Here is a 27,612-nt window from a genome sequence, read left to right as displayed (position 1 = left end):
TTAATTCATTAAAATACACTTCACAGCCACTGTGATTTGTCTGGCACTGATTCCAAACATACTGAGCGGCTCATTCGGCTTTTCGCTCCGAGGCGCTCCTGGCACTGCCAGCTGATGGACCAGGATATCAGGCACCATGGATACTGCTGCACAAACAGCCTCCCCGATGCCACCTGGAGAAGCAAGGGACATTAGGCTCTGCTCTGGAAACAGCTAGTCAGCCTTAAAACCCCATCACACAGAGGCCTTTGAATTTGTGGTTCCCAGGGAAGAATATCTTTCACTGGCCGTTGATTCATAAACAACCATTCCCTGACTGACCAGAAGCATTCTCGTTCAAAAGTGCAAGTCTCCAAATTGCTCCCAGCCTCACTTGTGGCAGGGGCTCTTTCCACTGGGGCTCCATGGATGCAGGCGTCTGTGGAACTCAGATTCTCAAAGCTGTCAGGAACCTACGAACTGGATGCCGGCTTCGGAAGGGCCGGCTTGCAAGGCTGGCCCCGGGGTGGTGCCCGGGCAGCGGGCTGGTGCGAGTGCCCTGCATCAACAAGACACTTTCCCTACTGATAAGGGTGGTCCCTGTGCCTGGACTCTGGCACCACAGGGTCGTTTAGGAGGCGCACCTGCTTTCCTCTGGGAATCGGGAAGTTTGGCACGTGCCGGGCAGCGACCAGCCCTCAATGAAACCCGGGGCGCTGAGTCTCGAGTGGGCTCCCTGGGTCTCCAGGGAGGCATCTGTCACTGCCGGAGAAGGGAGAGTGCTCGGCTGGCCCCTCATGGGAGGGAGAGGGGAAGCCGAAGGTGTGGGGTTCTCCACCCCCGACCCGCGTCTTCTGTCCTTGGGGATGCTGGCGCGTGCCCTGTCCCTGTCATCAACCTCAGCCGGGAGGGCACTGGAGTGCTTTCCTGCAAGTCACGGGGGTGTTCTTGGGGCCCCTGACACGCAAACACATGAAGCTCCCCACTCCCTCCTCTGCCCCACCTGACCTTCCCTAGCCAAACACTGCCCAGCCCCCTCTCCCTGGCCACACTTTTCCTGCGTTTGCTGTGTTCTCTGCTTGCAAGGCACCATTGCCATTTTTTTGTGGGGGGCAAACTATTAATCACTCAATACTCAAGAGCAACCGTGAAGCTTCTTATGACGCCTCCCCTCCCAATGCCAAGTTAGACATCCTCTGCACTGCCACTGAACCAGCTGCCCGGGGACCAGGCACCGCACACTGTGCTCTGCACACGCAAACGAGGATGGGCAGGGCCCCACCCTTGCCAGCCAGTGTAGGCGGGCAAGAGATCCCATACCCAGACCGTCGCAAAGAGCGGGCAATACAGGCTGCTGGGTGAGTGGTTGGCTGGAGGTGCTGTCCACGATCACGGCACACCTCCGGTCAGGGAAAACAGACTTTCAAAGTGGTCCCCAAGGCCTGCACACACCTTCTGAAGAGTGATCCTCCACTGTGATAATCTGGCCACCTGTGGCTTTTGCGTTGGAGTTGATGGTGGCTGCATCCAGGGGTTTAACAGTAAACAGGTCGATGACGCGGATAGAAATATCTGGAGAACAGAGATAACCAGCTTGGTGTATGAAGCGGACTCAGAATAAAAGACAGATTGGGGCACGCAGGCAGCCCGAGTCCTACCACTCCCAGCGTGAACTTCAGCACTCAGCAACGACCAACTGACCTTGCTTAGAAAGATCATCGGCGGCTGCTAAGGCTTCATGCAAAGTCACTCCAGCTCCAACAACCGTGAGCCTGTCGTTGACATTGTTGCGGACGACCTGGTGTTGCACCCACAAAGCAAAAATGCTGTGCTTACTACACACAGAGTGTGTCTCAAAGCGGAGGGCCCTCTGCTACAGTGCTCTCCTGAGCCCACCGATTTCACTCCTTAATAGCTCACTATAAAAAAGGCCGAGTCAGCACACTGACCAACAAGGACACATTCTTTTCAATAAGCCCCACTTCCTGTTTGTTTAACAAATTCACCTACTTTTCCTCAGGATCCAAGATGCCAAATTACTAGGTTCTTTTACAATAGGTATGCAAAATGACCCTTTAGCAAAGCAGGTGGATTTCCAACTGGGATGTGAAAGGCTGAAGGCCGGAAGCGAGTTGTACAGCCCATCTGCTCCGGAGCATGGACTCACACCCACCAAGGGGTCTGAAGAGGCACCACCTCTGGACTGCTTGAACATCTTGCTGGGGCACTCACACAGAACGGACTCCGATCATGAACACGCTAACGGGGACCATTTGGAGGCATTTTTGAGGTGCCCTGTGAAGCCTGTGCATCAGTGGACCCCTTCTGTGGCTGTGGAAAGCAAATCTCAGAGCAGGAGGAACTCGCCCAGGGCAGGGCTGAGACCAGCAGCCAGGCCCATCTGCCTTCAGAGCCCATGCTCCCAACCACTCGCTATTCTGTAAGCAGACAGGGTTCTCTGCTCTTTTTTTCATCGTTTTGTTTCCTCCAAAGTCACCCAACCAAAGGCATCTGGAAGTCTGCATTGCATTCCTCTGTACAGCTTTTGCCGTAGCTTAAGAACCACTGCTGACTACAGATATTCAGGGCTTCAAACCACCCATCCCCATTCTTCGAGAATGTTCTAGCGTTTTTACACACACACACACACACACACACACACACATATATACATGTATAGATACATACATATACACATATACATACACACACCTACCTCCCCCTTTGCAAACCCAGCCCTTGAATTATCCACGGCATGCATATTATCACACACGTATTAACTCACATCAGGAAGTTACTTCATTTTGTCAGGACAGGACAAACATCAGGGGGGGAAAAGAAAGAAGAGAGATATGAGAAAGCTTTGAAAACCATATGACTATCACCAAGACACACTCCCCACCGCCCCTGGAGGCAAACATATGGCTTTGAGTTAAACATGGGAGTCAGGGAACAATCGTGTGAACGTGTAGTTCACACTGAAGTGAATAGTACAGCTTTTCCATTCAGCAGAATGGAGCTATGGGGGACTACTGACTGCTCTGGGTACACCCGCTCTACTGTGGCACTAAAGCCATCCAGCGCTCATGCACTCATTCTGAGCACTAGCCGCTGTGAATTCTGGAGCAGCCTAGCCCTTAGCAATCAAGCTGGAAGTCACCTATTACTCTTCAAGAGTGGCTATCAGTCTTTCACATACTTAAGGAGAGTATTAATGATGTTCTAAAAGGCTTATAAGATAAAGACAGGACAGAAAACTTTCCTATGCAGTATGATCTCAACTAAGATATACACGTATATATACGTGTATATAGAAAAAGCCAGGAAGAAAACGTGCCCAATGTCTGTAAGCACTGCTCTCTAGGTGGTGGGCAATCACTTATTTTCTCCACAGACGCTGCTGGTTTTCTGCACGCACAGCTCCGACAGGCAGGCACACAGACGCCAGGTTGCCGTGGGGGCTTGAATCCTGGTCTTCCTGAACACCTTCTCTGGCCCTCAACTACAAAACATGGCTGGTTGCTAACAATCTGTGCTTCTAGGGCTTTCTCAAGGATACAGGAGATAGGAGGCACCTTGCGATGCCAGCCTTTATCAGCAGGCCTGGGGGCGAGGCCACAATCCGTGTGAAAAAACAACCTCAGGGTCACACAATGGCCAGAGGCAAGATGGTTCATATTTGTTTGTTATATTCCTGGCCTTGGACCTGCAAAACCAGAACCTAACAGATACACTATTCATCTGAAATGGGTTCTATTATTTTGTTTAGCTTGAGGCTGTGATAAGGTACAGCAAAGCAACAAGTTGTTACCAGCTTATCTTTAAGGGCTCAACAAAGAGACTCCTTTCAGAAAGAATGAAGCGTTAACTGTGGATGTCTCTAGCGCTGGCTTCAACAACAGTGCTCTCCACATGAACCGATACTGGAAGACACTGGAGAACTTAAGGCCTTACCTTGGCCCGTCCAATCTCAAAGATTTCATCTGGGGTGTAAATAACTGCAGTTTCTGGCCGACTGATCCGAATGTAGCACATCCCCTACGGTGTAAACGAACACCAGAGCCACAGTTTAGAAAATCAAACTAAATTTCCAACTAATAAACCTCAAAAAGAAGTGGAGGAGGACCTAACAATTCTTTGTACTAAAAACAAAATGTGCCTTTTGGAGTGAGGGCCAGCTGTCACAGGGTCAGGTTACTACGAAGGGCCCTGCTGGGTGCCCTGTGGCGAGCCCTCCACACTGTGCTAGCTCACCCATGCAGGAAAGCTTTCTCAAATACAAATCGATGTGTTGTGTCTCCACAGAACATAAACGTGGGGCAGGAGCACTGACTCACCTTGAACAGAAAGCCTACAACACATGGGAAACAACTTTTGTCCCAACAGCTTCTAATGCCATCCTCAGAAGTACCTTAGACACCAGAATCTAAAATGACTATTTCTCCAACAAAAAGATGTAAATACGTTTTTTATCACCTTGAACATGTAAACAGGAATGTAAATGAATACTCAAATGTCTAGAGTATTTGTTAATTTACATGCATACTTAAATCATACATGATAAACCAATATATGAATTTAGGAACACTGATTCCTTTCGCTCATTTACATGCTATGAACTAGTTGTATTCGGTGTATTTTTATGAGGTACAATTGACTTAAGTGGAGCATGCCCTGAATTCTGGTAAGTTATACACCGTGTAACCACCTCCTGAGTCTGGATAGCATTTGCACCTGCCCAGAAAGTTCCCTCATGCCCCTCTCCCGTCACTCTCCCCACCCAAGAAGCAACCTCTGTTCTGATTTCCGTCGCCACAGCTTTGTCTCTTTTGAACTTCCCACAGACGAGCTCCGGCAGCACACAAGATTGTACTGGACATGCAAGGACATAAAGCAATGTCTATGATATAGCAAATAGAAAAATCCAGAACTATGTGTGAGGCCACTTAGGTTTAAAGGAAAAAAGTCAAAGAAACTCATGTCTCTAACACGTTGGAAATGCTTGGAACGGAACTTGCACAACCCACCCCAACCGTGCCCAGGGTTGCCTGTGCAGGGGCATGGGTGTGTGCAGGGCTGCAGGGTGAGGTGAGTCTGGCGACCGCTAGCTAGAGTGGTTAGAAAGATAAAGATTCTGTCCCGTAGCCTCTGCTGCAACTGGGTTCTGGACAGGAGTTAGGTTGTGTCCATCTGATGCCCTTGGGTGAGACTTCAGGAGGGGCAGGCAGGGCAGAAGCCAGACTTGTACCCATCTAAGCTGTTTCTGAGGGTGGGATAGGGCTGGGAACCCCAGGGTTTGTCTACGGTGGCCTCCCACTGGCAACTGTCCAGTTTTCTGATATCACGAGGTGGCAGCTGCACGGGCTGTGTCTAAGGCCAGCACATGATGGCTTGTCGCTGGAGCCCACTTCCGTGGCCCTGCCAAGGGCTCCCTGTCTCAGAGCCCCAGAGCACTCCCTCCTTCTTGACCCAAGTCCCACCCGATACAGGTCATCAGGGGTTCGAAATTCTTCTGCACCGTTTTTTACAATGCGAATGTATTCATGTCCTTCGTGGTTCATCACCCTTTTTTGGGGCAATGGTTCTACTTTTAAAAGGAATCCTACAACCAAATTTCCTATAACGAATATCTATCTTCTTTATGCTGAGAAAAAGATGGGAAAAAAAATCAAACCATCAGTACCAAACTAGCATCAGAGCCCAGAAACATCTTCTGTCTGCGCCAGTGTCCCCTTAAGAATACCTTGGTATTGGCCGCCAGGAACACAGCATGCTCCGTTGAGATGGCATCGCTTGGACAGAAAATAGTGCAGTTCGGAACCGTTCGGAACATGGCCAGATCCCCCAGGGCCATCTGGGAGGGGCTGTCTTCACCTGAGAAAGCAAAGCCATAGCCCAACAAAAAGATGAGCCTGCTAGCAACGTGGCATAGGCCTCTTCTTGGCCCCAAGTCTCGCTGTGCTGCTGCCCTAAGTGACCCAACACTCCTCCCTGAGCGCCAGGCCTCTGGCCCTGTTCTCTTCTCCCTAGGAGGGCCCCCTCAGACTCTGTCATTTCTTCTCTGCTCTTCTACCTTCTTCTCCATCAAGAGACTAAAGTTTTCAGACTCAAATGGTCTCATTCATTTCTCGTGGCCTTCAAAGTAGCCGAGCATTACAGAACATAACCTTTGGGGTGCCCTCGGGGTGCTGCTGGAACTCAGGGGGCCTTCGTGTGTGGGGGAAAGAAACTCTGTGGAAAGAGAAAGCCCAATGTACACCAGGGTGGCCTAGCTCTTCCAGCTAGGATGGGAACTGTCACCGTGTACACTGCCTGGCCTGGGACTGCTGTCTCTCCTCAGAACCCCAGCTCCTCTGGGCTGGACCTAGAGCCACTTCTCCACTTAGCTGAGTTGAAAACTTACTCCTCACCCAGCCCCAGGCAGAGAGCCCAGACCTCCTCTCTCCTTGCTCTCTTCCCCTGCATCTGGCCCATCCAGAGACTTCTTAGCCAGTCCTGCTCTCCCAGGAAGTCCCCAAGACGACACCCAAACATGTACTTCCAGCTCTTCCCTCCAGCATTTGGCAGCAAGTGTAAGCTGTCACATCTACCTTGACCTGCCCTGCCACAGGAATGTCAGGTGCCCCATCTTTCTAGACTCCCCATTTCTGTCATCCACGGACACGACTCCCGGATGTTTCCCAGGCAAGAAACCCCTGGGGACTGGGGTTTTGCTGTTCTTGCAGTCTGAGACTCCTCCTGTCAGCAATGTTGAAATCTTTCTTCAGGTTCTCACAGATTCGCCCGATTTTCTATCCACTGCTAACGCACACCTCGGTCCTCCTCCTGGCTCCCGTGTTTCCCACAGTTTCCATGTGGCCCATCCACGGTTAATGCCCACGTGTCGGGTGCCTCGAGGTTTCCCATTCTGTCCAAGCAGGCTGCTCGGGCCAGCAGAGTCCTGGCGGGCTGTGCTCCTTGCTTTGCTGTGCCCATGCTACTCGTCTCCACTTAGACTAAGGCCACCAGAGAGCAGTAGACAATTCGGTGATGCCAGGGTGACCCAATCCCTACCTAGTATGTGGTTTGACAAAGAAGAGGCACTCAGGACAGATAATTATTTCTTGGTGACAGAAAAAATGGGCACTTTTCAGTAATACCAAGAGATCAGCTCAAAAGTTACCCAGAGTGTCTGGAACTTCTAGAACATGACATGGCTTTTTTCAAAAAGGAGGTTATGGATAACCGAACATTATGGAACCTTAAGTACGCCGGCAGTTCAATCTCTTACAGGCTAATCTTTCTCTGTAAAGAAGGAAGGCGATTAAGATGACGGCATTGAGGACTCATACCTATGGATGTCCCGCAGTGGGACCCAATAAGGTTGATGCTGGTTCGAGAGATGGCTCCCATCCGGATCTGATCAAATGCTCAGGCCAAAAAGGCAGCGAAGGTGCAAAGAAAAGTAACCATCCGACCACGGGTGGCGCATCCCAGCGCCACGCTCACCTGCAACACAAAGAAGGTGAATCAGAACACTCCCGGACCCCACTGCCCCTTCCGTTCCCCAGCACAGAGTGTGGGGATCTCAGGGAAATCTCTACTCTGCACCCTCTCACCTTGCCACCCCTCCCCCAGGCACCTACCTGGGAAAAACCCAAACCTGGCAAATCCACGGTGTCCCCTGAATGCTGCCAGAAAAGAGAGGAACTGCAGTGCTAACCCTGCTCCTTCAAATCCAAGATGTGGAAGCTCGGGACACTCAAGGCCGCCCTGCAGTCCCCGTGGGTCTCCTTCCTATTCTCTTCCCCTACCTTCTGTCCCCTCTCTCCCTGCCCCTTCGCATGCTTCCCCGGGGCACTTCCGGGGGCAGAGAGGTGAACAACGGAGGCTCTCCTACCCCATCCCCACGTCCCCACCGTGTCATTAGGAGAGGGACAGACCAGTACCTACTTGAGGCCCCCACTTGCCCACCCTGCTGAACCTCATCCTTCTCCTGCTTTCTCAAGGGCACCTCTGACCGTGCAATTATTCCCTCCCCTCCCATGTTTCCTCAGTTTCTCCCTCTCTGATCACTGAAGTGTGTGCTAGTATCTTCCATCTTCCCCCCTCACTTTCACCTTGTCCTCCCGCTCCAGGTGCTGCCCTTCGTCTATGTTCTCCTTCACAGGAAACTTCGCACCCTTCCTCATTTCCCACTTTCTGCCCGTTTCCCTTCATCTAGGCTGCCATTCCCTGTGAGGGACCCAGAAGCTGCCAAATGCAGAGGTCACCTGACCCTGTCTGCATCATATCTGACCTCTCGGGAGCCTCCAGCACTACAGACCACCCGTCTCACTGAACACTGCTTCTCCTGCCCAGGCTGGTTCTGCTGGGCGGGGCACCTAGACTGAGTCCTGGGGCTCGGGCCACACTCCTCCTCATCTGTGCCCTCCACGGGGAACCAGCATATGGTCCCATTGTGTCACTCTGATGTGCTTGATGCTAACCACCCCTCTCTCTCTCTATTCTTCACCTCCCCTGGAATGCCAGGCTCACATACCCTGGCAGGTTTCAAACTAGAAGATGAACATCTTGGGGGTAAACAAAGACCGTCCAAGGGAAACATGGCTGTGGCTGGTCTCAACATCAAGATCCTTGACTCCCACGTCTGTCTGCCAGCAAAAGGGCCCAGGGCCTACTTCCCGCTGTCTCCCTGATAATCGCCTCCCAGTCACTGACTGCCAAAAGGCGCTCTCTCACCCACATCGGGTCCTTCAGTCGGGCAACATCCTGGAGTGTAAGAGCTCCGGACCAAAACAGAAAGGACAATTCGAAATAATCATAGCAGCCTTGAGAAACTACAGAACTCAAAAGGTTGGATAACAAATTCTTTTTTAAGTCAGGGGTTTTCCAATTCTTTTAACAAAACTGAAAGAGAACCTAATGCAACTGTCAACCCTTTACAAATAATTTTGCACCGACAGCTTTACATGAAAGATCACTGTGTCGTGTTTGGCTTATAACTGGGAAGGAATTCAAATGAATTCAATGATGTTGCCACAACAAAACTCTTTCCCTTCCCATCACCTTATTTATGTAAACAACATTTCTTTGCACTTACATCATTAAAATACGAATAGATTTTGTTCTGAAACTTGCCTCATTCTAGCTTTAAGTGTACTTAACCAATGCTACACAAGCTAATAATTATAACTGTAGCTCAATCCAGAAGAAAAAAAATTGTAGTGCTCCAAGGCCTATGGACATAGGAAAAATTTTAAAAACTATCAGTGTATATGCATATTTTTATTGCAGAAAAGAGCTGTCAATAAAAGGCTTTCCTGCATAAATATATTTGGGGAAGCAGAACGGAAATAAGAATTCAAGTAGAAAAACGGATTTAATTTCTGACAAAGAGAGCCTTCATGTAATTGGATGATTTGAGTATTAAAGTGTCACAAATTTCAATATACGGGAAATTATATCCTTTGCATCTACTTAAATCTGTGATGAAAAATTTAGATGTTAACTTAAAGCTAGGCAGAAAAATATCTAGTTTAGAAGAACACATTCAGCAGTTTGGAAAGCAAACACATTTGGAGATAAATGATCTATCCTCTAACCTACCTGGCACCCCCATCCCCATTCTAACAGGTACCCTGACCCCCCCACCCCAGGGCCCAAAGAGAGCTGTGTTCCCAAAACCCATTCCTCCCCCAGTCTTGTCCATCTCAGGAAGCGACACTGCTCTGCTCCCAAGTGCTCTGGCCTATGCCCTAGTGCCAGCCTTGGTTCCTGCCCTGACACCTACCCCATGGCATCCTGCCGACTCTCCTGTCAAAGCTGATTCTGGATGAGTCTGCTTCTCTTCAACCCCACAGCTACTGTCCTGGTCCAAGTCGCCATCTCCTGTCACCTCCCCCACTTCCCCCAACAAGCTATTCTCCACACCGGCCTTTCTTTCTGCTCCCTAAACAGCTCAGATTTGGGCATGCCACAGAGCTATCTGGGCCCTCTGCTGGGAATACCGTCCCCCCAAGATCTATGCATGACTGACTCCTTGTCACTTAAGTCCCAGCTTAAATGTCACGTCCTCTGAGACCTTGCTCCTGACTGGCCCTAGTCATGCTATCACTGTAGTCACCAGTTTCACCCGGTAGCACTGGATACTACCCACTTGCTGGCTGCTTCTTTATTCATTTTTTTCAGTTGCTGATTGAAAGAATCAATGAGTTAGGAAGCAAGCTTTTTGATAGGTGGCTCAATTCAGAAAATTATGAATTGTATTTTTTTCCATTCAAAATGGAAACAGCTTAGCTTAATGAGACCCACAGAAAAATGTACATATTCTTACAATTGCAATGACCTACTTTACTGAACGGGGGGGGGCTTAAATTCCAACACTGACAGGGCCAGGGAAGCACCGTGAACAAATGAGCGGGCCAGCAGGATGCAGGGACATGGTGAGCTGGCTGTGGACCCCCATCTAAATGGGGCCCCTGCTTGGCTCCAGCTAACTGGTGGCAGGCAGGAAGGAATGTCGTTCCAATGTTGCCAGATCTTCCCAATCTTCAAAAGAATCCAGAAATTTGGATTCCATATAAAATTTCCTGACTTTTAAAAGCTGGCAGCTGGGACTTCCCCGGCGGTCCAGTGGTTAAGACTCCGTGTTTCCAACGCAGGGGGCGCGGGTTTGATCCCTGGTCGGGGAACTAAGACCCCACATGCCACATGGTACAGGCAAAAAAAAAGCTTGCAACTAATTTAAAATATTTGTAAATACTACTTGTTCCAAATACAATATCTCTGGTGGTCACGTAAGGCCTGCTGGCCCACAGATTTCTGGCCAGTGCTGTTTTTGGCCTCTACGATGTGAAGGTACATGTGCGCTGGCCTCTGCACTGGCACAGAGCTTTACAAGTCAAGGCGTTTACTTGCACAAACTCCTTTCTCTCTCTTGAGGGGAGTGTGTGCGGATATGTGCATGCATAAGAGACTCCTGCATTAACGTCATCCTGGGAAGAGACTGAAGCACAGATAAGCAGAACAGCTCTACCTAAGGCCACAGCACTACTGACATTCTTGAGGCTGCAATTAGGGCAACATTTGAATATCTAGGATACATTAGGCCCCATGCAACAACGTGGAGAGAAAAACCACAGTCCCTTGTAGCTTTCACTCTATTGGCCTCTGGGATGTTGTAGGGTTGCCTGGTTGTGGGATGGGCAGGGCAGGAAGAGTGGGGTCACCTAGAGCTACCAGGGAGCTGTGCATGCTTTAGGCCTGGAGACCTGAGGGCAGATGGCTGGAGCCCCTCCCTGCAGTCCTGGAAGTCACCCCTCAGACTCTGCCTGGCTGCTCTGTACTTGTTTCTCCCGATACTTTTTTCCTCCATTTCCTTTGCTTTTATAAGTGGAAAGAAAAACTGTAACACAGCGCAGGCCTCCTATGTCTGGTGGGCCACTGTTTGTCGATGAGAAGGCTCCAGATGGATGTTCCCAGCATACATACCATGTTTTGCTCAGAAGAACACTCAATGAAGTGCTCAGGGTGTTCCTTCTTGAATATGTCAGAGAAGGTGGAGTTCTTGCTGTCACCGTCCAGCACAACGACTCTGTCATTTGCACGGCCCAGCTTAGCCAGGGCCAGACCACATGCTTTCCGAGTAGCTATCTGGAAGTTAAACAGCAGAGTTTCTTAGAATGGGTTTAGAAGGAAGGTGAATTGGTAGAATTATAAATTGTCATCTACCTTAATGAAGAAAGAAAATTTACGATTCACCAATGATCTCCTTTAGGGTAATAAAAAAGGACTGCTAGCCAATCTTAAGTCCATACTTGGCTCACTGGGTATCAATTTCCCCCAAATAAATTTATTCTTCTGTCCCATTCCTATAGTTGATTTAAAAATTTAAATTTCCCCAAATGCAAATGCCTCTGTGAGTGTTTAACTATAAAACTGATGATACTCACTGTAAATATTAAAATGTAGAACTTTAGAAACATAATACAAATAATAAACAATTCCATTAGGATATTGTTTGAGATTGGACTCAACCTATGGATTAATTTAGGGGAGAACTGACATCCTTACAATATTGAGTTTTTCTATTAAAAAAAACAAGGCTTGGCATTTCCTCAAAGAGTTAAACAGAATTACTACGACCCAGCAATTCTACTCCTAGGTATATACCCAAGAGAAAAACACATCTACACGAAAGGTCGTACACAAATGTTCACTGCAGCATTATTCACAATAGCCGAAAGGTAGAAACAACCCAAATGTCCAGCAACAGATGAATGGATAAATAAAACATATGATATACCCATAAAACGGAGTACCGCCACCACGTGGATGAACCTCGAGAACACAGTGCTAAGTAAACTAAGCCAGACTCAAAACTTCGCAGATTACATGATCCCATTTACATGAAATGTCTGGGATAGGCAAATCCACAGACACAGAAAGTAGATTAGCAGTTACTAGGGGCTGGGTGCGAATGGAGAGTAACTGCTAATGGGTACAGGGTTTCTCTTCCGGATGACGGAAATGTTGTAAGACTGAGTGTGGTGATGGTTGCACAACTCTGTCAGTATGCTAAAAGCCACTGAATTGTACATTTCAAATGGGTGGATTATATAGAAATCTATAGCTTTATATATCTTTACTATCTCAATAAAGCTGTTATTTAAAAAACAAGGTTTGCCTCCTCATTTATTTGTCTTTGTTCACTCATCTAGACACTCTTAAAAATATTTTTTAAAACAGGCAATTCATGTAGATGAGTACAAAAGTCAAGTTATGAAAGAATATCGAGTGAAAAGGCCATCTTCCTCCCACTCTCCCAGTTCCTCTCCCCAGAGGTAAGGGAAATGACAGGTTCGTGTAGCATCCTTTTGGCAATGGTCTACTCACAAATACTTGGTGAGCATCTCATGCGTACAAGGCATGTGAGCTTCTTTTAGGGCTATAGTTTTATAAGTAGCTTAACATAGACCTTATATACTTAAGTTTATTTTTAGTTATTTTAGTTTTTACTGCCACTGTAAAAGGGATAACCTCTCCATTTTATTAATATAAGAATCAGTCTTTGTATATTAGTTTTGCTACAAGCTCTCTTTCTGGACTCCTCTTATTTCTAACCATTTTCTGTCGATTCTCTTGGGCTTTCCAGGCATACAACTCTACCACCTGCAAAAAGGCTTGCCTTTTCATTGTCAGGACTGAGTCTTTTATTGTTAATGATCATAATTTCCCCCCTCCTAATACTGGTGAATGATATGCATTACTAATTTGAACTTCACTGATTCATATACTTCTTTAAGGTACTGAGTTGAGACCGGCGAACATTTTATTTAGAGTTTTTACATCAATATTCATAAGTGAGGTTGGCCTGTAGTTTTTTCCTTTGGGATAGCATTGTAACATTTTGGCTTCATAAATGTCTTTTTCCATATTCAAGAAGGTTTGAAATAGCCTAGGAATTCACCTATTCCTTGAAGGTTAAAATTAAGTCACTCTTGCAACTTAGTGAGCCTGGCGCTTTGGAGGTATATAACTCTTGGACAGTTTTCTCAAATTTTTCTATGGCTGTTGATCTACTTAAGTGTTTTGTGTCTTTTTAGTCAATTTTGGTATTTTATGTATTCCTAAAAGAGGTCCATTTTTTTTTACAGGTTTTCATACCAATTAGCATAGTTTTCTCAAAATTCTGTTTTCTGCATCTGTGGTTGTCTCCTCTAGTGACTAATTTTATTCATTTATGATTTTCATCTCTTTAAGTAGGCTAGATAATAGTTTGTCTACTGTATAAGTAATTCAAAGAGCCAACTCCTTGATTTGTGTATTAATGTGACTTCTTGTTCTTTAATTCATTAACTTTTTACGAACTGGCCTGTTTCCTTAATTTTTCCTATTAGTAAAATATGAAAAGCTTCCAGAAACTGAAAAGCTTCCATAATCCCACCTTACAGACATAACACCTCATCGTAACCAACGCTGCAACTGACATTCATTCTAGTCTGCACGCTTGCACAGGTGTTTCCGTACGACAGATTCCTGTGAGTTGCACTGCTAGTTTGAAAGGTATGAACAGCTAAAGTGTTAACACATATTACCAAAGTAGCCTCTGTTTATATGTACTTTTCCCTTATTAACAGCATTCTTCTGCTTTTAAATTTGTTTTCTAATTTCTCAAATAGTCATTTATTTTACACCCATATTACCAGGCTAAGAAAACGTAAGTAACACTCAAAATGTCCCCAAATACATAAATATTTCCTTCCTCCCAGGCTCGCCACCTTATTTCCTTAGGTTGTGAAGACCCTGCATACTTTGAATACAAAAGTGGTAACAAAAAGCAGAAAGGCTGCATGTTCAGGGTTTCGTGCCTAATTTGTTTCCTTTTTGAAGAACTGGTCTTTGATGAATTGACGTGTTTCCTTGTGTAATCCAGGGAATAAGCCCAACAGATCAATCCAGCCAGGCCCCCATCCTTTGAGAAGACACAGAAGCAAGCAAAAGTTGCATAGCAATGGACACAAATAAGCAGCGACTGACTGGTAAGAAAATTCAGACCTGAGTTAAGTTTGAAATCAAAGAATAAATATCAGACACAGTAAAGGAGAAGGTAAATCCATATTTGTTGCTTATAATCTTTAGTTAAATATCACATCACCTAACAATTTATTCATTCCCGGAGATCAGAGTAAACAGAGTCCTCTGTATTAGGAAAAGCAGAGAAAAAAGCAGTTTGCCTACCATGTCACCAACATTGTAAGCAGGTGGAGAGGTCATTTCTATATCTGTGATGTTGATTTGAGGCGAGTCTTCAACAGGGGGTTTTGGGTTAAGCTTCTTCTTGGTCTGTATCTGGCTCTCAATTAGCTTGATAATTGTTTCCACTCTTTCTTTTGGCATTGGCCTTTCATGCCAGTGTTCTGCATCCTCAACATCTGTAACCCAATGGATAAAACGCATTCATTTCCTAAGTATCTAATGAGCTCCTGTTCGGTCATCTGAAAGACATCCAGATGGAGAAGATGTCAGCCACAGAGTAAAAACCTGGCACAGGGGGCCTGAAATAGTACTACAGTCACAGGAGACAGCCTTGACAAAGGCCGAGAGGCTCCTGAGGGGGCCACTGGCCCATGTGCTGGTGAATGGAGGGGAGAGAAGGAGATGAGGCTGGACAGGCAGAGCAGACCATGGAGGATCCTATGGGTATAAGGAGTTTGAGTTCTTATACTCAAACAAGATGGGAAACCACTGACGGGTTTCGAAGGGGGATGGTGACTGATCAGATCCACGTTGTAGAAGGGTCACCACAGCAGTCATGTGGGGGCTGGCTTGGGGAGACTGCAGTTAGGGAGAGATGACTGGGTCTGGGCAAGAGAGATGGAGAGGAGCAAACAGACTTGAGACGTACATCAGGAGCAGAATCAATCAGAATCGATGACAGACTGGGTATGTGTGTAGGGGGCACGTAAGGGGGAGGTGGAGGCAAGGACAATACCCACGTTTCTTCCAGGAGCAAACTGGTCCAGTCATCATTTACTGAACGGGGGTGCCAGAATAAGACTGTATTTTGAGAAGGAGTCATAGAAGAGTTTTATTCTAAAATGTCAACACTAGAAACACACCAGGAATCACACCTACTGCAACTATTTATACTTGAGATGAACAACTTCAGATGTCCACTTTGAAATCTGCAAGAAGACTTTCAAAACCCCCTCCCTTCCCCGACCCTCAGTTCCACAGTTACCTTTCCCAGAGGCGCTGCTTTACTAGTGGCCTGTGTGTCTTCCCAGGTAGCATGGGAACAGGCTAGGGCGCTCGCAGGCACATACACTCATGTTTACGTATTTGCTCACGCTCAGCCCCCCTCTGGCTCTGCACTCCCGTGGAGATGGCTCCCTGCTGGTCCTCTAACTGACAGACTATCCTCTCAGCCACTCCCTCGTGCTCGCTTGCTGGGGGTCTGGGCTTCCTCCCCCTTGCCCTAACCAGATCTGCTATCTGCAAGCATGAAAAAGAGCAAAAGCACTGGGCGCACGTCACAGGCATAATCACCGTGCATGAAGTCAGCTGTCTGCCCAGCTAGACTAAGCCTCTCTCCACCTCATACGCTAGGCAGGTCTTTGATAACCACAAGCAGGAAAGCAACACTTCCTTACGTGGCATGCCGTGGCCCCTGAAGGTCTTGGCAACTACAGCAGTGGGCTTGCTCTTCACTTGAGCCGCCTGCTGGAACACATGGCACAGTGCCTCCACATCGCGGCCATCCACCATGAAAGTACTCCATCTGTCAACCGAGAAGTGGGCCAGGTTAGAAGGCGAAGCGGGGATGGGGTGGAACGAAGGTGCCACAAAACAGGACAGTTACCCAAAGGCTTCACAGCGCTTCTGAAAGAGGTCTACGCGGTGCTCGAGGGGCTGGGTGCTGCTGTGGCACAGATGATTCACGTCAAAGATGGCCACGAGATTGTCCAGACTGTAGTGGGAAGCAAAGGCCATGGCCTCCCAGACGGAGCCTTCCGAGGACTCGCCATCTCCAATGAGGCAAAACACCCGGTAGCTGGGGCAAGCCAAGAGACGTTAGGACCCTGCCTGGGGCTCCTCTGGGCGGCTCAAGCAAATATATTTCATGGAGAGAAACAAAGGAGGAGACTGGAGCAGCTGCTTCAGACCTAAGACAGTTTTCCTTGTCAATGCTGCCCAGATTCCACAGCTGAGGAAATGCAGCTTTCAAAGCCTGGGCCTCACGACATGGGCTGCACCTTTGGCTAGTCTTCTCATTCTAGCTGTAAAAGTAATTTCTACATTCTTCTGCCACTCCTCTGGGCCCAACGAATAAGAGAGGATGGGGAGAAGGCAGCTCCCTTAAATGCCCAAACGTTTACATATATGGTTTCTTGATAAGCTCCATGTTAAGCACTGCTACCTTCTATTTCTGATCTTACAAATTTATATAAAATAATAACAATCAAAACATCCGACCTCAGGAGCGTTTGTTCTGTTATAAATATTAAACTCCTCCGCAGCAGAAACATGAAATATTTAAACCACTAAAACACAACCCAGACCCCCCAAAAATGCTATAAATGAAGTATAAAAATAGTGATTAACCACAGGATAGGGACTAACAGAGGCAACAGTGAGAGATGCAAAAGGTCAACTGTGGAGGAAGTACAACAAAGTGCCTCCAGAGGGGCCATCTGGGCTGGAACCTGGGACTGAGGGGCTGCAGACTCAGGCACGCTGGGTGAACCATGGGAGTAGAACATGCACACCATCATGGCCAACCCTGAGCCCCCCAGGATCCCCCATCCTGCTGCTCCTACATCAGCAGCACCTGGGCACACACCCCTGCAAGAAAGGCATGGATCTGCCTGTCTTCAGGAAGGTGGACCATTCCAGAAAAGGAGACCTTTGATTAACATGTAGGGGTCCCCAATGGAAAGGCAAATACACCATCTGTTCACTCTATAGTGAACCTCACTGAGATATGGGAAACAGGAAGATGTATCTCTTAGTAAAAACTTGAATCCTAGGACTTCCCTGGTGCTCCAATGGCTAAGACTCCATGCTCCCAATGCAGGGGGCTCGGGTTCGATCCCTGGTTAGGGAACTAGATCCCACAATGCTGCAGCTAAGACCTTGCATACTGCAACTAAAGATCTCGCATGCCGCAACTAAGACCCAGCGCAGCTAGCTAAATAAACAAACAAGCAATAAATAAATGTTTAAAAAAAACTTAGACTTGAATCCTAATAAACTGTTTTCTTTCTTTTTTAAAATATTTATTTTGGCTGTGCTGGGTCTTAGTTGCAGCATGTGGGATCCTACAGTTGTGGCATGTGGGCTCATAGTTGCAGCATGCGGGATTCTTACTTGCGGCATGCATGTGGGATCTAGTTCTCTGAACAGGGATCGAACCTGGGCCCCCTGCACTGGGAGTGCGGCATCTTACCCACTGGACCACCAGGGAAGTCCCTAATGAACTGATTTCTATACTGCAGGCAGCACTTAGGACCCAAAAGGAGATGCTAGAACAGCATCATGAAATATGATTTCTTTTTACTCCTTGAGTACTTGGTAACCTGAACTTTTAACACAATCACTGTCTTTCCAAACTAATAAGTGATAAATAAAGCCAAAGTGCTGGGGGAGGGGGTCGGGGGGTGGGAACAGTTAAGTGGTTTCTGGGTAAGCGCCTTACCTGGCCTTGTCAAAGTACCTGCCAGTATATGCCATCCCACACGCGATCCCCAGTCCTTGCCCCAGCCATCCAGTTGCCACATTAACAAACGACAGTCTCTGTAAGAGAAGGGACCAAATGAATCTACACACCCTCATGCACCCCAAAGTGTCAGATCAACGTCACAAAGACAACAGAGTCACAGGTAATCCAGCTGGTGAGGGCAACTGGAGCTCTGACAACATAGAAGTGGGAAGCTTCTGCACACAGCGGCCTAAACAGAGCCCAAGAGCAAAGCAGAAAAAAAACATAAGCACAAGTCTTGCCATTTCCACAAGACCTTTTATCTAGTTGTATACAGACCAGATATTCAATGTTTTTGGAGAATATGGACTCTTAAATAGAAACTAGAAACACTGAAGAAGATTTCAACTTCCCTGGTTTGTAAAACTCAAGTCAACTGTGATTTGAGAAGTGGTGATGTAGGAGGTTATGCTAGAAATAAATCACTTTCTACCACTGCTCCATTTATCCCCACTGACCTGCTTGTACGCACAGGCTATCACTGTCCCATGGAGAGAATGTGGCCCTATGAGGGCCACAAGGTGGTGCCAATGCCAAAGGTCTGCTGCACTAAGGCCTCACTCACTCCCAAGCTTCTGAAGAGATATCAAACTTATTCAACACTTCCGCTGCCACCATCTTGGCCTGGCCACAAACATCTCTTGCCTCCGTCAGAGCAGTGGCCTCCCTGCTTCCCTCCACAGTCGTTCTCATCACAGCCACCAGGCGGAGCACGATAAAACCGAAGTCCGCCCCTCAATTGCTTGCGGAGAACTGTCCAAGGTCTTGTCATCTAACGTCAAGTAGAGCTCAAGCTCTTGCAGTGGCCTGTTCACTCCAGACCCCCGTCACCTCCCGCTGCTCCGGGTGCCTGGCCTCCTGGCTGTCCTTTGAACACGCCACGCACACGCCTGCCTCAGGGCTTTAGCAGGTGTGGCTCCCTCTCTGCCGAGTGCTCAGTGCTTGTGCCTAAGTAAGGGCACAGCTTACTCCCTCACACCCTCCAAGTCTCTGCTCAAATGTCAACACCAAGGCTTTCCTGGACCATCTCTTTCACCTAGTACCTGCCCTCCACTTCCCTTGGATCTAGGATACTCAGCCCCATCTGACATGCTATTTCTGGGTTTGTTTCTTGTCTGCCCCCTTCCTCCATTCAGATGTCAGCTCCATTCAGAGACTGGTTTGTGTTCTCACTACCACGATGAGTGGATGGTACCTGTTCGTCTCAGATCCCTCTCCTGTTTTGCTCCACCCTACTGTTCTGCTCTTCCTGGGGCTCCTGACCTTCCTTAACTTTCTCTACGTGCTTTGTGCCCTCACAGATTCCTGTTTTGCATCTCTAGCCCCAAGAACTGTCCCACTGAAGTCTCTCTTGACAATGTCGCTAGCTTAGTCTTTCTCCCTACAGCTCCTATTTTACTCCTGTGACAAGCTCTGGCTCCCAGGTGCCTTATGTGCCCTTGGAGGGAGCCTGTGCTCTACACTCAGACCAACTCCACTTCCCCCCAGCTTTAACGCGGGGGACAAGTAAGCCCACTTCCATAAGGCTTTGCTCTCTGGGTATGATGGTGAGGAAAGCCCCGTTCAGGAAGCAAGAGGCTGTAGGATTAATTGAGAAGATTGATGGGGCATCAACATGATGTCTGGTATGCTGGAAGCACACCAACATGGGTTCCCTTTCCTTTCCCAAGAATCATTTCGCTGTGGGGGGGACACTCACAACTGAGGGGCCAATAATAAAGATGCACACAAGCTGCTGAAGGCACCCAGGAAAGAAACCTTTCTCTTCCAGGTGGTACTTCTCATCTTTGTTCTGACACAAAGTATGCTTCAAGAACAAATTTACAAGAAGGCTTTTTGGTTACTTCCCAGGCCTCCTTGGCTAAAGAAAACAAAAGAGCTGATAAAACAAAAACTAAGGCCTGGGTGGTGGACGGAGAGATCATGAGCACCTCAGTCAGTGCCATGGCCAGGCTTTAGCCAGCGGCCTCCTCATGCAGCTGTCTACATAGACACTCCTGCCCTGGGAGCACAGATTATGGAGACCCTGGCTTCTCGGCCTCTAGCAAATCCATTTACTCCATTCCCAACCAGAGCCAAGATGGACTATGCTCCTGAGTGTTTTCTTTTTTTAAAAAACTAAATTTATGGGCTTCCCTGGCGGCGGAGTGGTTGGGAGTCCGCCTGCCGATGCAGGGGATACGGGTTCGTGCCCCGGTCCGGGAAGATCCCACATGCCGCGGAGTGGCTGGGCCCGTGAGCCATGGCCGCTGAGCCTGCGCGTCCAGAGCCTGTGCTCCACAACGGGAGAGGCCACAGCAGTGAGAGGCCACCAGGGAATTCCCACATCTTTCCCTTTTTTTTAAAGTAAAGCTCTAAACACCCATACTTTGTCTGTACACCTGTAGTTATTCAGTTTTTATGATGAAGGAAATTCAAGCTTACAGAAAAGTTGTACAAATAGTACAATGAAGTTCCATATACTCTTTACCTAAATTCGTCGACTGTTACTAATGGACTTCGTTTGCTTCATCTCTCTTCCTCTACACACACGTTTTATTTATCCTTTACCAAACCTCATTTGAGATTATGTTTTAGACACCAAGACAAGGATCACAACTACGGCTCCAGGTATTCTGCCTATACTCTGCCTCTGTCTTTACTTCCCGCTGCCCAGATCTGGGGTTTCTATTTGCACATGTCGCTCTACCAGTTGAGCTTTAAATGCTTTGGTCAGAACACAGCAAACTTTCAGACAGCATCAAAAGAGCTGCTTGTTCTTCTAGACCGACCTTGCTTTTAATATTTCTTTTCTTTCCTGTCCCCCAATGTCATGAGGTATCTCGTACTATAGCCTAATGAGAAACTCCTTATTGGTATCAGGTCAGATATGCAGAGAAATGGAAGAGAAAGCTGATGGACAGGAGGGACATCCCTCCAAATCAAGCTCAGCGCTCCTCGAGCTCAACAAGTTGGATTCACGCATGTGGCCCTCCTCTACCCAGGTGGCAGAGGACCGGAGCAGCACGACCCTGACAAGGGGGGCTTTAGTGGGGTAAAGTGAGGCACCATCAAAGGAAAAGAAGGACTGCCAGCTGCCACAAGTCTTCCTTCCCACCACGCAGCCCTCACTAGAACACCTTTTAGATCTTTATGAGGTGCCACGGTCTGAATGTTTGTGCCCCCTCCCCAGAATCCATTATGTTGAAAACCTAATGCCCAAGGTGATAGTATTAGGAGGTAGCGGTCTTTGGTTAGTGATTAGGTCATGAGGGCAGAACCCTGAAGAGTGGGGTTAAGGCCCTTATAAAAGAGAGACCATTTCTCCTTACATCACACGAGGATATAGTGAGAAGTCTGACACCAGGAACAGGGCCCTCACCAGAACATGACCATGCTGGCGCCTTGATCTTAGACTTCTAACCTCCAGAACTGTGAGAAATAAATTTCTATTGTTCAGAAGCCACCCAGTCTCTGGCGTTTTATTATACCAGCCTGAACAGATGAAGACATGAGGCAAAGAGAGAAGCACCAAAAGGATAAACAGAGGCCATTTCAGGTCTTGTTGCCACATGGTGGCTTTTAAAATGAGTTCAGGAACCAAGTGTCTGAGCATGGGTTCCTATGCCAGCTTACCTTGGAGAGGACGAATCTGTCATTGTTCGGGTTCTCCGGGTCCGTGAGTTTATACCTCATGATGTAGAACAACAGCACGGACATGATCTCAGATGCACTGCTGCACAATGTGGGGTGGCTGAAAGACATGGCACAGGTCGTTTCTCACAGGCAAGTGACTCACCAGGGACACACACAGTGCATGAGGAGGCCTTTCAGCACATGGTCTCCTCAAACTGGAAGCAGCAGTCATTTCTCCCAGCCTGAAAGAATCCAGCCAAGGGAAAGGAATGCTGGGCCACTGCCCACCAAGTTCACAGCTTTCAAGGATGCTTTGAGGCCCTGGAACCTCACAACTCCTCTCCCCGTAGGGAGCAAGACCTCACAGACCAGCCCCCTTCTATCAGTGGAGCACCGGCATACTTGGGGAAGTTCGCCTGGTGACTCTGTAAGCATTTGAGTGTCATTTCACTTGTATGAATTCATCTGTGATATCCTTAATCAGAAATTTCACAAAGCAGAAATAAACCCACACGTATGTGGTCAACTAATTTTTGATGAGGGAGCCAAGAATACTCAATGCAGAAAAAACAGTCTCTTCAACAACTGATACAGGAAAAATTGGATATTCACATGTAAAAAAATGAAACTGGACACCTATCTTATACCACTCACAGAAATTAGCTTGAAATGGATTAAAACTTAAAGGTAAGACCAAAAACCATAAAACTCCTAGAAGAAAAACATAGGCACTACGCTACTTGACCTGAGTCTTCACGAGGATGCTTTGAATCAGACACTAAAAGCAAAAGCAAAAGCAACAAAAACAACAAACAAACAAAAACCAAGTGGGACTGAACAAAACTCTTCATGGCAAAGGAAACCATCAACAAAATGTAAAAGCAACCTACTGAATAGGAGAAAGTATTTGCAAATCACATATCTGATAATGTGTTTATATGGAAAATATATAAAGAACTCACACAATTCCATAACAAAACAACAAAAAGTCCTCTTAAAAATGGTCAAAGGATCTGGATAGGCATTTTCCCAAAGAACACATACAACAGGCACATGAAAAGGTGCTCAACATCACTGATCATCAGGGAAATTGCAAGTCAAAACCACAATGAGATATCCCCTCACACCTATCAGAACGGCTGTCATCAAAAAGATGAGTTAACAAATCTGGCAAAGATGTGGAGAAAAGAGAACCCTTGTGCACTGTTGGTGGGAATGTAAATTAGAGGAGCCACTATGGAAAACAATATGGAGGATCTTAAAACAAACAAACAAACAAACCACCATATGATCCAGCAATTCCACTACTGGGAGTATATCTGAAGAAAATGAAAACACTATGTGGAAGAGATATCTGCACCCCTACGTTCACAGCAGCACTATTTACAATAGCCAAGCTATGGAAACAACTGAAGTGTCTGATAGATGAATGGACAAAGGAGATGTGGTACAGATATATAATGGAACATAATTCAGGCACAAAAAGGAAATTCTGCCATTTATGACAACATGGATGGGCCTTGAGAACATTATGCTAGATGAAGTAACTCACAGAAAAAGAAATACTGTATTATTACACTGTGGAATCTAAAAAAAACCCCAAACCCAAACTCATAGAAAAAGAGATCACCAGATTTGTGGTTACCAAAGGTGGGGGTTGAGGGGAGGAGGAACTGGATGAAGGTGCCGAAAGTTACAAACTTCCAGATATAAAATAATTAAATACAGGGCTTCCCTGGTGGCGCAGTGGTTAAGAATCTGCCTGCCAATGCAGGGGACACGGATTCGAGCCCTGGTCTGGGAAGATTCCACATGCCGCTGAACAACTAAGCCCATGAGCCACAACTACTGAGCCTGTGCTCTAGAGCCAGTGCTCTGCAACAAGAGAAGCCACAACAATGAGAAGCCTGCACACTGCAATAAAGCCCCCGCTCACCACAACTAGAGAAAGCCAGCGTGCAGCAACGAAGACCCAGCACAGCCAAAACAAACAGACAAACCCACAAAACTCCACAAGTAAGTAAATAAATTTTAAAAATAAATAAATACTTGGGATGTAATATATAACAAAATGACTATAATTAACACTTCTGTATGATATATTTGAAAGTTGTTAACAGTAGATCCTAAGAATTCTCATTACAGGGAAAAAACATTTTTCCAATTTTTGGTATCTATGAGATGATGGGTAATAAATAAACTTACTGTATTTATCATTTTACAATATATGTAAGTCAAATCATTACGCTGTATACCTTAGATAGTGCTGTGTGCTCAATTACATCGCAATAAAACTGGGAAAGAAAATTTTAAAAAATCCAACAAAGAAAATGCATTCTACTTCCTAAAATGAATTTCTTTTAGGAAGTGAATGGTCAGACTGAGAAGTTTCTCATTGTGGTGTAACTTGAGGCCCTTATAGAATGAAGAAACTGCTGCTCTTAGAAAGCAGCCTGCATGGGAGTCCAGGCAGTCTGCCATTAATTAATAAGGGGAGGAGGTGGCAGGGCAGAGGACAAACCAACTCCCTAGAGCCCTGCCACGCCCCAAAAGTCAGAAGAGTAACATTTTAAGCCCAGCTCATGTGTATTAATAATCTCCCCTTTCAAGTTTCACAATACAGAAAATAGAGAGTTAAACCTCTTGCCTTTGCAAATATCCCAAGTGGATAATTTGGATTTAAAAGCTGTTACAGATCTCTTGAGAAAATGCAAACTGTTATTAATTTTGAAGGTGAAGGGAGCAAAATGAAAATGTAAAAAAAAAAAATCCAAAACCATGCAGGTCTTAAACTCATTGACATTGCCTTTTTAAAGTTTTAGCACAGGCTGGAGAACAAAACTTAAAAAAGATATCACACAAACTATTTTATCTGACCAGGACAGGGTGAAGTTAGAAGTCAATAATAGAAAGAAAATGGTAAAATTCACACATTTGTGGGAATTAAACAACACACTCTTATAATAACTTTAAATGGGGTATAATACATAAAAGCATTAAATCACTATATTGTACACGCGACACTAATGTAAGAGTCAACTACACTTCGATTAAAAAAGAGAACAACCTTCCCCCACAACGCACTTAAACGAACAATGGGTCAAAGAAACTTCAAGAGAGTTGGAAAGTATTGAGACAAATGAAGAAGAAAACATAAGACACCAAAATTTATGGGGTGTGGCAAAAGCAGTAACAAGAGATAAGTTTATAGCTGTAAATGTTTGCATTAAAAAAGAACAATCTCTGGGAATTCCCTGGTGGTCCAGTGGGTTGGACTCGGCGCTTTCACTGCCGTGGACACAGGTTCGATCCTTGGTCGGGGACCTAAGATCCCGCAATCTGCACAGCGCGGTCAAAATAAATAAATGAATAAGTAAATAAAACTTAAAAAAAAGAACGATCTCAAAGAAGAAAACCTAACTTCACAACTTAGTAACTAGGAAAAGCAGAACTAAACCCAAAGCTACCAGAATGGAAAACGTAATAAATATTATTGCAGAAATAAAAGACTAGGAAAGCAATGTAGAAAATGAACCAAAACAAAAGCTGGTTCTTTGAAAAGATTAACAAAGTTAATAAGCCTTGGGCTTCCTTGGTGGCGCAGTGGTTAAGAATCCGCCTGCTAATGCAGAGGACATAGGTTCGAGCCCTGGTCTGGGAAGATCCCACATGCTGCGGAGCAGCTAAGCCCATGCGCCACAACTACTGAGCCTGCGCTCTAGAGCCCGTGAACCACAAGTACTGAGGCCCGTGCGCCTAGAGCCCGTGCTCCGCAACGAGAGCCCTGTGCACCACAACGAAGAATAGCCCCCCCCCGGCCCCCGCTCGCCACAAAGCCCGCACGCGCGGCAACGAAGACCCAACGCGGCCAAAACAAAAACAAAAGCCTTTAGCTAAAGTAAGGAAAAAACAGAAAATTACTGAATTTACTAAATCCGATTTGAAATTACTAATTACATTTCAGGAATGAAAGTAAGGATATAACCACCGATTCTACAGACATAAAAGGGACTATAAAGGACTGTGAACAATTGTACGCCAATAAATCAGTTAACCTAGAAGAAATTTTTAGAAATAGAAAATCTGAATAAACCTACAATAAGGAGATTGAATCAGTAGTCGAAAAGCTCCGTGACAAAAAAAAAAACTTTGAACCTGATGGCCTCACTGGTGAATCCTCAATCCTCCTCCAACTTTCCCCAAAAAACTGAAGGGAACACACTGAAACTCACGCTGGGGCCAGAACTGCCTCCATACTAAAGGCAGACAAATACCTTCGGGGAAAGCTAACGGCTAACATCTCACGAATACTGACGCAAACATCCTCGACAAAATACCAGCAGAACCAACAGTCCCCTTTGGCTCCGATTCCTACTCGCCTATTACTTTCTTTTAGGCTTTATATCCTGGAACTCCACGTCCTGGGTCGGGACCCTGGCGTCGAGGACAACCACTTACACGGAAAACGCCGGGCCGCTCCCGCTCCCACTCTAGCCGGTCGGACGCAGGCGCTCCGCCAGCCGGCCCGCATCCCGGCTTCTCTCCGCTAGCAGGAGAGGCCGGAGGCCCTGGGCCGCCACTGTCGGCCGGCCGCGGGCCAGTGAGGGGCGGCTACCTGAGTACGTGGCCAGCGGCGGCCACGAGTCTGCGGGTGGCTGCGAAGCCCTGAGAGCCTGAAATGGGGCCACTAAATAACGAAGCCCACCCCGCCCCCGACGGCTCCGTTCAACTGTCTCCCCGGTCGTTGCCGCACGGCCGGCCGCTCAACGACCGGAGCTTCGACCACGGCGCCTTACTGAAAGCCTGAGGCACAGAGGGTCCTGATGGCGTGGAGGAGCAGGCGATTGGCCATGTCTTGCAGCACCTGCAAGATGTCCTCGTCCATCTTGGCTTCTTCCGCCATCGTTCCGCCCGCCTCCTGTTCAGCCATAGCTGAGATCTCGCCCGCGTCTGAGGAGCAAACGGCGCAAAGCATCCGCAGCTAGCCGCACGCGCGCCGCTCTCTCCGCGCGCCGCTGCCTCCGCGTCTGAGGAGCGAATGGCGCGGAGCCTCCTCAGCTGGCCGCACGCGTGCCGCTCCCTACGCGCGCCCTCCAACTCCATGGGTTTTGAACAATTGTTATTCGTATGTTGCACATTATTCGAAATAATTTAATTCTTTTATATCTGCCCTCATCCTGTCAATTCAAAGAGGGCTGCCTACACGCAGGACCAGGTCTACTTTTGGGGTGATAAAAAAATTCTGGAAGTAGATGGTGTGACAGTTGCGCTATGTGGTGACTGTAGTAAAGGAGGGCCGATTCATTCACACGCTTTAAAAGAGTTATTGATACGATAGTGCAGTTTGTTTTGCGCACTTCCTCACACTATAAAAAAAGCCACGCTGGAATCTTCCCCTTTGCAGCCGCCTCCCTCCAGCCCCTTAGCAGCCCAGCCCCCGGCAGTGGGGGTTGGGAGGTCTTCACAGCAAGTGAGGCGGCCTGAGCGTTCTGAGGCAGTGTGACGTCTCTGCGCGGACCTTCTTTCTCTTTCTAGAACTTTCCGGACGGCCAGCCGGCTCACGGGCCCAGCCACTCCGCAGCATGTGGGATCCTCCTGGACCGGGGCACGAACCCGCGTCCCCTGCATCGGCAGGCGGACTCTCAACCACTGCGCCATCAGGGAAGCCCGAGAACATCTTTTTTAATCATTTATGTCTGCCTGATTTCCTTGCAGTTGCACATTTTTCATATGTTTACTGGTATTCATAGTTCATCCTTTCTGAATTGTCTATT

The 27,612-nt window shown here is 47.1% G+C and overlaps 1 protein-coding gene across 1 annotated transcript; it reads right to left on the bottom strand.

Annotated features, from left to right (window-relative positions):
- TKTL1 (transketolase like 1) lies at positions 1–26,768 on the bottom strand. Its single transcript, XM_065900358.1, is given in 13 exon segments — positions 1–173; positions 1,432–1,551; positions 1,681–1,777; positions 3,934–4,017; positions 5,723–5,853; positions 7,311–7,467; positions 11,452–11,613; positions 14,701–14,894; positions 16,116–16,243; positions 16,325–16,516; positions 18,161–18,258; positions 21,839–21,956; positions 26,635–26,768. Coding segments are annotated over 13 exon segments (1,788 nt in total).
- Between the last annotated feature and the right edge of the window lie 844 nt (positions 26,769–27,612).

The sequence above is a fragment of the Phocoena phocoena genome, chromosome X (assembly GCF_963924675.1).
Source record: "Phocoena phocoena chromosome X, mPhoPho1.1, whole genome shotgun sequence".
NCBI classification, from domain to species: Eukaryota; Metazoa; Chordata; class Mammalia; order Artiodactyla; family Phocoenidae; genus Phocoena; species Phocoena phocoena.
This window is presented reverse-complemented; position numbering and strand designations above follow the sequence as displayed.